Here is a 14,468-nt window from a genome sequence, read left to right on the forward strand (position 1 = left end):
ACATCAAATTAATTAATTTAGTTAATTAAAAGCTTGATAAAAAGCATTTTGTGATTCCAAGTTGTTTAATTTTTAACTAAAAACCGTCGAGAAAAAATGTACTTATAGTTTGAGCGATAAAAAATCTAAATAAATTGCCGAGATGCTCAAGCTGCGAAAAATAACAAAAAAAAAAAAAAAATAAACGAGGGAACTATTTTATAAATTAATTGTCAAACTTTTGTCAAACTTTTGACTAATGAAGCCTTGCCCCGTTTTTCTAGACGTGATAAATATTTTATAACAACAAAACTTTTAGCAGGGATTAATTAGTGGATTTTTTGAGAGCTTGAGAAGTTTTGCATTTAAATTTTCAATTGACAATGACAATAATAATAATAATAATAATAGAGTGGTGGAATAATATATTGTGGTATTTTGCAGTTAACGATTCGTGTTACTGACGTGAATGATAATGCACCTAAATTCGAGCTGCCGGACTATCAAGCCCACAATGTAGATGAAGACATGCCACTGGGTACAAGTATTCTCAAAGTAAAAGCCACCGATGCGGATTCCGGAGCTAACGCAGATATTGAATATTTGGTTTCTGACGATCACTTTAGTGTGGATTCTAGTGGGATTATTGTCAACAACAAGCAGCTTGACGCTGATAATAATAATGCATATTATGAATTCAGCGTCACTGCAAAGGACAAAGGTATTATTAAAATTATTATTATTATTGTTATCATTTATATTATTATGAGAAAATTTTAGAGGAGGGGAAGGTAGATAAAGAGAAGCTAAATAACTGTCTGTATTTATTTTATCTATTTGCTTTGTGGAAATTTATTTTCATTTTTAATTTTAAATTTTATTAATTATTTTAGTTTTTTAGTTGAGTAATTGTAAAAAAATTTTTTTTTATTGTTATATATAATTAAAATTATTAAAAGAACTAATACGAAAAAAAATTACAGGAAGTCCATCAAAAACGGGAACAGCAACAGTAAGAATTTACACAAAAAATAAAAACGACGAGGAGCCAAAATTCTCCCAGCAAGTATACACGCCAAATGTGGACGAGAACGCCGGGCCTAACACCTTGGTGACGACCGTAGTCGCGTCCGACAAAGACGGAGACAACGTACGCTTTGGTTTTGTTGGTGGTAGCACATCATCCGGGCAGTTCGTCATCGAGGAGATAACCGGCGTTATTCGTCTGCAAGGCGATAAAATATCCCTCGATCGGGACAAGTACGAGCTGAACGTCACGGCGATGGACGACGGGGCCTGCTGCCCAGACGGGAAAATGAACATCCACACGAGCACCGCGGTTGTCGTCGTATTTATTACCGACGTTAACGACAACAAGCCGGTCTTCAAAGACTGCGGGAGTTACTCCCCCAAAGTCGAGGAGGGCGCTCCGAATGGCAGCCCCGTCATTAAAGTCCAGGCCACTGACGAAGACAAGGGAGTTAACGGACAAGTAAAGTATTCTATTGTCCAGCAGCCCAATCAGAAAGGTACTAAATTCACTGTTGACGAGGAAACTGGTCAGGTTTCGACCAACAAAGTACGTCCGATTTTTATTTTATTTTAATTATTATTGTTGTTGTTAAACTGTTAGTGACTTGTCTTGCTGTCACATTTAAGTCATTGTCAGTTTTACTGGACAATTGTGTAATTGCCTCTTATATTTTTTTTTTTTTTTTTTTTTTTTTTTTCATTTCTATTCAGGTGTTTGATCGTGAAGGAGACGACGGAAAATTTGTATCAGTCACTGTCAAAGCTACTGATCAGGGCGAACCTTCTTTGGAAGGTGTTTGCTCATTTACTGTTGAAATTACTGATGTCAATGATAACCCGCCTCTTTTTGATCGTCAGGTATGACAAATTTTATAATCATACATAAATTATTAAAGTTATTATTTAGAATAAAATTTAACTAAAAATTTTATAGAAATACGTGGAAAATGTAAAACAAGACGCAAGTATAGGAACAAACATCTTGCGAGTATCGGCATCAGACGAAGATGCCGACAATAACGGGGCAATAATATACTCTCTGAGCTCTCCGAGCAATAACCAAGACCTGGAGTACTTCGAAATCCAGCCCGAGTCGGGTTGGATCGTCCTGAAGAAGGCTTTAGACGTGAGTATCTATTTACTTGGGTAATTATTAAAGAACTAACAACCTTTTAGCAATTAACAATTATCATCATCTATCATATATAATATATCAGCGTACATCATACGTTTAACATTGATTGTACGTAATATGGTCTCTGGAATAGCGTGGGCGCTCGTTGTATTGCTGTAAAAATAAGCGAAGCCAGTTTTCAACTAACAAATAAAAGTATACAAGCAAACAGCTACATATATGTACAGTATATAATAATAATTAATTGTTTGGATGCTTATTATTATAACATATCATATATATCATAAGCAAATGTACAAGTCTTTTGTAAATATTTTTAAGATTTTATATTTTATTATTATTATTTTGTATACTTTCATTATTTTGTAATTAATATTTATTTATTTATTTATCTTTGTGGACACGCTTTTATTGTGTAGCGGGCGCATTCGCATTCCAGAGTCGCCTTTAGACTGTATAGTATATATATATATATATATATATATATATATATATATATATATATATATATATATATATATATATATATATATATATATATATATATATATATATATATATATATATATATATACATTGTTTTTATTACTAATTATCATTATTATTATTATTATTATTATTATTATTATTATTATTATATATTAAACTGGAGTGTACACTGCCAAATTATTGAAATAATTTACGTTGAAATTACGTTACTAATAACACGATCAGTATGAGTTGTTTTGCTGTTTTTTTATCGCGGTAATGTCTTTTTTTACTAACATTTATTGCTAATTATTATTATTATTATTGTTATTATTATAATTATTATCATCATTATTATTATTATTATTATTATTATTATATACCCGTGAAAAAATTTTTTGATATGCCTTGATATTAAAATTATTTAGATCAAGACATGTCAGGTCATATATGGTCTTATTAATTAAAAATAATTTATGCAAATATATGACCACAGAAAATATTTTCAAGGGTATACAATATTAAGTATAATAATCGTTTTTGACTCGATTTAAATTATTTAGATATATTATATTATATTTTCACAAAACTGCAACGAAATAAGTTTCGTTTTTACGGCACTTGTATAGAATTTTTAATTCCCATTGATCTGCACAATGTGTTTCACTATGGTAATACTTAGCTATGCCTGAACTCCTCTTAAATGCTTCACGTACCTGAATCGATCGACCTATTCGGGCTATCATTTATTTTTTTTTTATTTGTTATTTTTATCTTGAGAAACACACACTTTATTCTCTGTTTGGTTAATTAATTGTTGGTTAATTATTATTTTTTTCTATTCATTTTTTTGTTTCACTTAACTACCGCTTGCAATTACTGCGAGCATCGATCAGGTTATCCAAACTTTCTGATCCAAACTAGCCTACCAATTAACGTCCAATCTATTCGGTAATTTTTCATAGTTACTAGTGTATATTCTTTTTACTTTTTATCTCATTCTTTCTATCGGTTTTTATTTTTGTTTTGGGATTTTGAGTGATCCTTTTTGTTAAGAAGTTTTAAAAAAATAAATTTTGCCTTCTGTAAAGATTTTTTTGGATTGGAAATAAATTAAAAATTAATAATTAAGAAGAAAAAATATTTACTTTATTTTTTAAATACTGAAAGATTAATTAAAAAATTTTTAATCATTAAAGTTCAATAATTTTTAATTCTAATCAAAAATAAACATTGATATTTTACAAATAATTTTTTTTTTTTTAATAATTTTTATTTAAAGAAATAAATTTTTTAAATTGAAAAGAAAAATTGTAAATAATCTATTCTTTAAAAGGATCACTCAGTATTTATTTATTTAAATAATTAATTTCGAAAAAATCGTAAAAATGGCGTGTGCACTAACCTACCACGTGAATTTCCTTCTCCGAATAAAAATACAGCAGAGTTAAAATAAATAATAATCATGAATCATGACTAACAAATAAAGTAACGTAAATAAATGAAAAACGGCGTGTATAAAATAAAATAATAATAAAAAGAGTTTTTATTGAAGAAAGAGTGAAGCTAACAGCGAATGATTAATTAATAACAAAAGGGAAGTGATGTTTTTTGAACGTTCCAGGAGCAGGTGGGAACCTGAAAAATTTTTAGCCCCACGTACAGTGTCAACGTCCAAGCATTTTGTGGTGCATCTGACAAACAAACGAACTAACAATAATAATAATAATCATCTAAATCTAAATGCTTGCATTATTATAAATTATAACTGATAAGGATAAGAATAAGAATGTTTAAGTGTGTTTTTTGAATCCTTTACAGGAAAAGGATCGCGCTCTCTCGCTCCTCCCATACTCACTAACCCTCATTGTCTCTATTTTTAGTAACTCCCGCTCAATTATTTATTCTTTAATTTTAATGATAATTAATGATAGTCGATTTTAAATTATAAGTAATAAGTAAACTCAGTCTTCTCTCAAAAGCTTTTTATATAATTAATTAATATATCTTTCACTTTCTTCATCTCGTTTTGTCACTCATCCTCGCATGCATCAACACCTTTGCTCTGTCTGTCAATTTCCTCAACACTCACTACCTTCCGATTTAATTATTATTAATTGTTTATTATTATTCGTTAGTTTTGGTTCCTTACAGATGAAATTTAGAAAAATTTCAGGTACTAATTTTTTTACAGTTTGCCAAAAATAAAAAGAACAAAAATTTTGAAGAAATAAAAAGTTTGACATTTTTATTTTTAATTAAAATGTTTATAAATAATAAAAAAATGTTAATTACAAATTTTCGTAATTATTTAAAAAGTCAATTTTGCGATTTTTTGTTGAAAGTAAAAAAAAATTCATACTAATTTTTTCATCTGCTAGGAAGCCAAATTTTTTATTTAATTTTTTCAATTATCAATTATCAAGTGATTAGAATGCACCGCGGTAGACAATAAGCGAGAATAAATAATCTAAAGAGTTAATTAATAATTACAACAAATTATTAATCATCAATATTATAAAATAAAATGAATAAAAAAATATACAACCAGCCAAGACAAAACAGAGGTACGGATTTGTGGTGTGACATTTTTTCTTCTGTGATTGGGGCGGCATACCGATTAAGTACATTAATATTATATTATTTTCTTCCAGAGTGTCGCTAAGGGTTACATTAGGGGTTACGAGAATAACCAACAAAATATTAATATCGTAAAACGAAAGAAGTTACACTTATCCACAATCCTACCCTTTTTATGGAAACCAAAAGAGTTTAATTTTGAAAAATATCCTGATAAAAAACCCGCCCTGCAACCCACACTCCCGAAAGAGACCTCTGCATTCTGCTTGCATGCGATGCCTGCCTTCTTTTATTTATTCATTTCTTTCAACTTATTTACTTATACTTACATTTGTTGTTTATTTGAATTTTTTAAAATTATTATTTTGATTAAATTCAATTATTTGAATTTTATCTTGTTGAATATTTTAAGTTTTGTTATTTTTAGTTTTTTTGGTTATTAATTATTTATTGTTTGTCTTTATTGCACCATTTTCTTTCTTCGGATTTCATGACATTAAGGGCTGTGCTCCAGTAAGTAGGTTACTCCTTACACTCAATTAACCAACCGACAATAATTAACTTTTTTTTTTTATCGAATCATTATTTTTACTATCATTATAATTTATTTGTTTATTTTTTTTTTTTTTTTTGTCATTAGTAAAATATTATTATAAACGAATTTGTAAACGAATTTTTTTTATCCTAATTTTAATTAATTGAACATTTTTGTCCCTTTAAAAATTATTTGGGGTAAAAATTTTCAAATTTGGAGCAAAAAAAATCTTGAAAATTATCAAAAATAATAGTTAATTATTTAGTTTTATTTTTTAATTATGTCACAGAAAAAATGAAAATAAATTAAATTTATAAATTTTTATAAATTTTGTATTATTTTTTCTGTGATTGCTCTAATTACTTGGAGCATTGCTAAAAATTCAAAAAGGTTAATTAGTTATAAAACTTCCACTGTAAATATTTATAAATACACGATAAAATAATTAAAAATGTAAAAATTGTAAATTAAATCAACTAATTTAATAAAAGTAACAAGTTTTACAACTAATAAACCTGTTTGAATTTAAAGTAATATATTATGACGCGGTTTAGTTTATTATTATTAATTAAATTACTTTATTTTTGTTCTGTTTTGTTCTTTTTTTTGGTTATTCAAATTTTGGTTATTACAAACGCTCAGTCTGAGCTGCGTAGGTATCCATCGTGTCATAGCTGTGTATTATATATAAACATTTATATATATATAAACTAGTTTTGGTTTACATGTGTGTAGAAAGTTTTATTAATTCTCAATTTTTTCCTAAAAAAAATTATTTTTTAAATCTCAAATTTATCGTAAAAATTCCAAATTTAAATAAAAAAAAAAGACAATTAGTTTTTGAACTGGTAAAAAATAAAAAAGAAATCCTTAATTAAAAAAAACATTGAAATTTTTTAATTTTCAAAGAATTTAAAATTTTTTCCACACCACAAAAAAAAACATACATTATAAATAAAAACAAAACAGTGTACAGTAGAAAATTTGTATTGCACAATAATTTTTTCCGCTATCGATAAGTAGCAGCACCAGTATTTAACTTTTTGTCACTACACGATATATATGTATTGTAGACTAAAAATTATCAGTAATTATTCTAATCATCAAAAAAATTAATCAATGAATCAATGAATGAAAAAAAAAAAAAAAAAATATACATATATATCATTCTTCCTAACGTCGCTTAAACAAACTGCGGCGTTCACTACCTACTTTTAATTACGTAATTGATGTTATAATAATAACTAATAAATAATGAATAATTAAGATATTAATAAATGCCGTTTGAGTGTTGCAGAGCTAAGCGAAATCTGGCTCGTCAATCGCGGGATCTTTTTTATTAAAGTCCGCGGGATACCTACCAGACTTCGGCTTGCGTATTTCGTAAATTAAACATTTAAATAAAATAATAATAAATAATAAAAAAAATATAATGACCCCAAATGAAGGCACTGCCGGTTGACTAGAGTGTAAATAAAATATTAAAAACTAGTAAAAAAGAACAACAGCAGCCAACAACAATAAAAATGGTCCCGAAAATTGTCCTGTAACTTGACGGCCCATGTTTTGCCAATAGCGAGACAGGTATCGCCTGAAGGTGCGGGCCTCTGACAAAGGGACATCAGTCTTGTTCGCAGACGTGGACGTTGAGTTAGACGTCGTAGACAGAAACAATAAACCTCCTCTGTGGGATCAAAATGTATACGGCCCCATTCACATCAAAGAAAATGTCACAGTGGGTACTGTAGTGACGTCGGTGAAAGCCAGGTTTGTATGCCACGACATGACCAAGACAAGAGACATGCCGTGCCGCGCCATGCAGTGCTCTCTTACTCTCTCTTTCTTACTCTTACTCTATCATATACTCTCTTTCACTCTCTCTCTCTCTCTCTCTCTCTCTCTCTCTCTCTCTCTCTCTCTCTCTCTTTCTTCTACTCTGTCTGTCTCACTCTCTTAATTGTCTATTATCTGATGTCAATGTTCAATCTTTACCTCACACAAACAAATCATCTTTCTCACTATCCGCATCTTACACTCACATGTCTTTCTGTTACTTTTGTTCGATTTTTTTTTTTTTTAAGTTCAAATTTTTATTTTATTTATTTTAGTTTTTTTAATTAAGAGTTAGTTTTGAGTTTTAAGATTTAAGTATAGAAATATATATCAGTGATTAATGGTACAGGTAATTGATAAAAGCACGTATCGTTAAGCGCGGCGTGTGGGTGGGCTGGAAAAGCTCACCCATTCATCAAATATATTTTTAAAGCAGGCCATAATTATTTTTTTTTTAAGAAAATAATTGTGGGGGAAAATATTTTAGGAAAGAATTTTATTGGAAAATTTTTATTAGAATTTTTTGGGGAGAATTTTTTAAATACCATTTGATTATTTATTAGTAAATAAATTTTTCATATGAGCCATGTAAAAAAAAAAAATAATAAATGGTGATAGTTAAATAAAAATTCTTCCATAAAAATTAAAAAATTTTTTCCAATAAAAAATAAAATTTCCTTAAATATTTTCTATCAATAAAATTAAGCATTAATCAACAAAATAATATATTGATGTATTTACACGTACGTGCACACAGAAATTGTCTAGCGACAATAGGGTAAAGATTAGGGACTATCTAAAAATGAATAAAATAAAAAAAAAAAAAATGGTAAAAAAGGGGAAGAAAAATAAAAACGTGCTAAATAAATGAAACACTGACACTTCCTAGGTGAATACAGGTATTCTTCGAGAGCCACGGTGCCTACGATCGTCGATCGGGACGTCCTGGCGTCTCTCCTTCAGCCTCCAGCTGCTGCCTCCGTCCTCACACGAGCGAGAGACCGATGCGATTGATAACAAATAAATTATCATAAACTTTATTTTAAAATGAGATGATTATTTAGATCTATTTTTTGGGAGTGATCTCCCGTTTGTTTATTTTATTTAATATGAGTGACTGGATGGATAAATAAAATTGAAAATTGTCTAAGTCGTTGAGATAAATAAGTCTGTGAGATTTTTCCACGGATGTAGTAAAGACTAACGCCGTTCTTTTTCTTTTTCCATTTGTTTTTTACCAACAAACACGTGTCTGGTGTAGCGCGAGACATACAAGCTGGAGGCGATGGCACAAGACAAGGGTTATCCGCCCTTGTCGCGAACCGTGGAGGTTCAGATTGACGTTGTGGACCGTGCTAATAATCCGCCCGTATGGGACCACGTTGCGTATGGCCCGATCTACTGTAAAGAGAACACAGCCGTTGGGGCTAAAGTTGTGTCTGTTAAAGCCAGGTCTGTCACACTGTTAATGCTCCGTGCGGCTGCACGAACCCGCCCTGCACGCAAAAATCTCGTGGCAGTATTGTTCTTGTGCACGTTAATTGATATTGTGTACGAAACCCACATTCATAAAATACTCTTACTCTACTCACTTACTTACAAATACATTATACACATTTTTTATACCACGTTCCAGTACAATATGTCCAATCATAATTATTATTATTATTATTATCATTCTTATTATTATTTGGTTCAAAAAAATTTTTAATTAAGCTACTGGTGACACCATGATATTATTTTTAGACTGACTACGACAGATGACAAGTCTCGTCTTTCAATAAAATTATTGTTTTCCGCGGTGATATATGATATATTTAATTAAACAATATACATTACACTGCATTTGAAAATTAAAGAAATACGCACAATTATATTACATTCCAATTCGATGCACGTCTTTAATCGGTGTGTGGCTGTTCACGAAGACTTGCCTTTATGTTTTTGTCTTTTATCAATTTTTATTATTATTATTATTATTATTATTAATATTATCATTTTTATTACTATTATTAATATGGTTACTATTGATATTTTTATTAAAATTTATGCATACAGACAAGAAAAAAAATTTTTTTATACGAAATTTGTCGAAGTAATTTTGTGTGACCTTAAAATTTAATTTTATTAAATTAGAAATTATAAAAAAAAAATACTTCTGATTTAAAAAAAAATTAGTAATTAACAAATAAATTATACGAAAGAGCTTCAATTCTTTAATTTAGGATTTTAGACATTTAAAAAAAAAATAAATAAATAAATAAAATTTGTGTACAAAAAAAATTTTTTTTCTTACAAAAACAAAAATGTCACGTGAGCAGTCACGATTCCCCGCGATGACATGAGATTCCGCCTGCTCACGTTAAAAAAAAAAAAAAAGACGAGACAGTAATTTACAAAAATAAAAAACGTTTTAATATTAAAGGCTAAGATTTGATTAAAATTAGAAAAAATGTTTTCGTCGCGCGTCAGACGACTTGCAATAAATATATATATGTATAGATACAAATATATTTGATGGCGCTCACATATTTAACATGTTCCATGCAAGCATTTAAATTTCAGATACTCCAAAAAAAAATTAAAATTTATCAATTATTAAGTTTTCCAAATATGTGTGCTCTAGTACGATATATTTGTAAGAATATATATATTGATAAATATATAGTTATTGTTTTGATACTCCCTAGTTCGATACATATGTGTGCCGTAAACATTTTTTGGGCATGCTTCAACATAGATGCTTCCTGAAAATTCCCATTTAATTGATTTTTTAAACTTTTGATATCCATATTTTATTATACATATTATTATCATTATATTTATTTGTTCGTAATGATTGGCATCTTTCAAAATTTATTTTTATTTATTATTATTATTTTTCAGTTTACTTTTTAAATTCACGTGCCTGAGTTTTTAGTAATCGGTCATAAATTTTTAGAAATTATGTCCCTTTAGTAATTGTTCCAATTTTTTAAAAATATCTGCTAAATTTTGTCCCATGATTTAAATTGGCCGTGCATGATTATGGTAATGTCATTTATTTATATAATTTTTTGGAAAAAATATCCCTTGTTTTTATTTTCAGTTTCCAAAGTTATATTTTTGATATTAAGTTTTGAAATTTTCAAAATTATTTTCTACGGATAATTTCACATTGACACAACCGTGTCTTTGTAAAGTACTAAAATTCCTCACGATAAAAAATTCTATTTCATTTTCTCACAAATAAAATTAAATACAAACCGAAATTATTTTGCATGCATTTTGTCTTGTTAAATATTTATTATTGCACGGGATATTTTCCCATGGGATATTTTTAGATCAAAGATATTTTTAATTGGAATATTTTCCAAGGGATTAATGCTTTAAAAAATGTTCAAAAATTAAAAAATTAAATTTTTAGCAATTTTAAATTTTGTCTTCAAAAATTTTTTATATTGAAAAAAATAAATTGAACATTTTTAAACAGAAAAAAATTTCTAAAATAAATGACCGGTACCCCAAATTTTGCCGGTACGGTTAATATAATTTGTATAATTTAGTATTGTTTTAAAAAGAATGCCTTAAGAGTAGCCGACTTTGATGCGAGTAAAATTTTTGTTTAATATTTTGAGCCCTTTAATTTGAATTAAAATTTTTTAGTTGAAATTGAATAAAATTATATATTATTACAATTATTATTATAATTTATTATTGAAAAATTGTTATATTACCTTTTTGCAGAGAGACTTGCATCAAGTATAGAACGTCGAACATATATATTTTGAATGCCGTAATTGATTTTTGGGCATGTTTCGTCAGTTGCTTACAATTGCGTTGAATTTAGTGTCTTCGAGGCCGTAGTTGGTTTATATCGTAGAGTTTTAAAAAATTTTAGACCCGTTAAAATATTTTGCAAACCGCGAATGTTTTTCTTTTATCAGTACCAAAAATTCAATAGATAAATATAAATTATTAATTGCCAAAAAAAAATAAAATATTTCATCAAAAAAAAAAATAATAAAAACGGGTAAAATAAATGCACGAACTCATAAACAAACATCACACAAACAAACACACAACATGTTAATTAATAAAATTAACAGAAGGTTTTGGTTTTGGGATGAAGGGAGTCACGAGATGCATTTATAGTTATCTATATATTTATTGTAACTTTATAGATTTTTAAATAAAAATTTATAAATGCTAATAAATGTATGGTAACAAATAATATTAATATCACGCGCACAAACAAACACACGTGAAATTTTAATGTGCGTATGATCACCACGCGGCACAGATTTTGGAATAACTCAAAAAATTTATTTTTCCGAAGCACCGTCTAATTTTCTAACCTGGGCTATGGTATATGTCTATCTCTCAGCTATAAAAAAATTATTGATCATTAAAAAATAAAAAAAAAAAAAAAAAAATTATTTCCCGTTATCGGAAAATTATCTCCGGCTAATTGCTTAAAACTGTAACGTTACATATTTATATTATCATAAATTATAACAAATCAGCAAAATAAATTTTTGGAAAAAAACAAACAATAAAATATGAGGCAAATATTGATAATAGATAATGTGTACACGTACGCGCACAAATGCAGACGCATTTTACCGTGGAATCACGCTTAAGCGACTAACATATATATCACACACTATTGATACACGCATTATTTATTTTATTTGTTCATTTTTATTTATTTTTTTCGTTACCGGGCGGTTATTTGTGTCCGAGATTTAATTATTAATTCATCGTTTCTGCATTTAGTTGCCTGTTAAAATTAATCTGTGAAGTTAATTGCACTTGAAAAAAAATAATAAATAAATATTAACTTTATTTTAATACGGATATAAATTTTCTGTTCGGTTAAATTTGAATTTCATTTCACACAAACAGGGATAAAGTTATTTAGGACTATTTTAAATTTTAACGGTATAGTTTCAATTTTTAGAAGACACGCATCTTTTTTTTGATGGAAAATGCAGCCTGCGAGTGTGTTTAGGAACCACTAGAGTCACAGGGGGCGTTAAATTGGACAAGAGAAACGATAACGAGAGCATTTTTGTTTTTTTTTTTTTTTTTAGTTACAAAAAAATTAATAAATAAATAAATAAAAATAAATAAAAAAAAAAAACGAGAACAAAAAATAAAAATTAATAAATAAAAAATAGAAGAGTAATTAGAGTAAAGTTAAACTGCTTAGCAAAAATGTGATGAATTAGAATTGCAAGGTGTGCGTTAGGTTAAATAAAAATTAGATGTTTAACTATATTAGATAAAGTTTTGGTAAATATATATATTATTACATATATTTTTAATTAAATTGTCGCATGGAATCTTTCGTTAAAGCCATACTCACACATAGTTTTATATTAATGATTATTATTATTAATTATTACTATATTATTAATTAAAGGGCTAGTGGTTATTATTAATTATTAATAAAGTATAAAATCTAGAGGGAAATTTCCGTTCTCGTTTCTGTTTCCGTTTCGTTATCACGCGGCCCGTTTGGTGACTCAACGGGTCACACGCTCGAGGGCATCCATGACTTATATTTTTCTTGTGTGCCCGACAGCTCGGGGATCGAACTTAACCCGACGGTATTTTACCACTTAATGCCCGGCTCCACCGCCCAGACAAACAAATTTCATACATTTTATTTACAACAACGCTCGGAGACTTCTTCCAAGGACAATGTCACTTGGGCTGACATTAAAGTCAATCATCCGCTCGATTACGAGAGCATAAAGGAGTACAATTTGACGATAAGAGTTGAGGTAATTTTTAGATTCATTTTTTATTTAAATATGATCGCTACATAAAAAAAAAAAGTTTAAAAAATTATTTTTAAAATATCAATTTCCCTGCCAAAATTTTCAGAATAACGGAGCGCAACAATTAGCGTCAGAAGCAACCATCCATATTGTACTGGAGGACGTTAATGATGAAATACCGTTATTTACGGAAGGTGAACAGGAAACTGTGCTTGAAGGCGAGCCCGTTGGAAGCAAAGTGACACAAGTAAACGCTATAGACAAAGACGGCACTTCGCCGAACAATAAGGTATTTACACATGTTTACTCTTACTCTTAATAAAACTTTCCCGTCCCCGTTCCTGTTCCCGGAAGATGCAAGAAAGCTCGAACCGAATTCTCAAGTTCCACACGCTCCAACTGAATTCTTTTTGATGGAAATTTATAAATAATCTTGATTGTTTGTTCGATTCGAATTTTACAACTTTTCTGGCCCTTTGTTTCATTTAATTACAAAGCTATCGAGTTTTAATTGCATTCAGGTCGCTGGGAAACAATATTTGCCTTGACAAAGTGTCGATTGATTCAGACATAAATTGTCAGCCATCGGTTCGTTTGTTTAACAATTTAGTGTCGCTAATTTAGACATCTGTCCGAATCGCGAGGTGTAAAGTGGAAATTAATAATTAATTGATGTGATATTTTATTTTTTTTTTTTTTTGTTTTAAATTAATTAATACAAGGAGCTTCTTCAGTTGATAGCTTGTTAGTAATAATTTATATTTTATTATTTTTAATTTTTTTCATTAATCAATTAAAAAATCTCTTCAGGGAAAAATTGTTAAAAAATTCCTTTTTTTACTTTTTATCTTAAAAAACTTTTAAATTGAATTTTTTTGCAAAGAAAATCGATTTTTTTTTAATTAAAAAAAAAATTTCCATTTGTTGCGATGAATATTTGCTTTATTGTTGTACTAAATTTAAATTATATTTGAACGACAAGACAGAATAGGAGGAAATTGATATTAACTTTCCGAGTCGACAATAGAGCAAATATACAAACAAGGAATTCGAAAAATGTCAACTTTGAAAATTGATTCATAAACTTCAAAAGCTTGCGAGCATATTGTGGCATATGCGAGATGCGAGATTCACTAAA

The 14,468-nt window shown here is 28.5% G+C and overlaps 1 protein-coding gene across 5 annotated transcripts in view; it reads left to right on the plus strand.

The window, feature by feature from the left end:
• The window catches only part of LOC141528030 (neural-cadherin), an 86,348-nt gene that overhangs the window by 20,863 nt on the left and 51,017 nt on the right, over positions 1–14,468 (plus strand). For 3 of the 5 annotated variants that reach the window (XM_074243877.1, XM_074243861.1, XM_074243885.1), the window contains 7 exons: positions 424–700; positions 963–1,558; positions 1,723–1,869; positions 1,946–2,137; positions 7,306–7,496; positions 13,132–13,333; positions 13,437–13,619. In XM_074243877.1, the coding sequence (XP_074099978.1) occupies positions 424–700; positions 963–1,558; positions 1,723–1,869; positions 1,946–2,137; positions 7,306–7,496; positions 13,132–13,333; positions 13,437–13,619 (1,788 nt within the window). Of the gene's footprint in view, positions 1–423; positions 701–962; positions 1,559–1,722; positions 1,870–1,945; positions 2,138–7,305; positions 7,497–8,823; positions 9,015–13,131; positions 13,334–13,436; positions 13,620–14,468 lie in introns of those variants that run through there. The other 2 variants (XM_074243869.1, XM_074243893.1) reach the window with 2 other exon arrangements.

The sequence above is a fragment of the Cotesia typhae genome, unplaced genomic scaffold, assembly GCF_013202065.1.
Source record: "Cotesia typhae breed Kobodo isofemale line unplaced genomic scaffold, CoteBio_Ctyphae contig_11, whole genome shotgun sequence".
Lineage (NCBI taxonomy): Eukaryota > Metazoa > Arthropoda > Insecta > Hymenoptera > Braconidae > Cotesia > Cotesia typhae.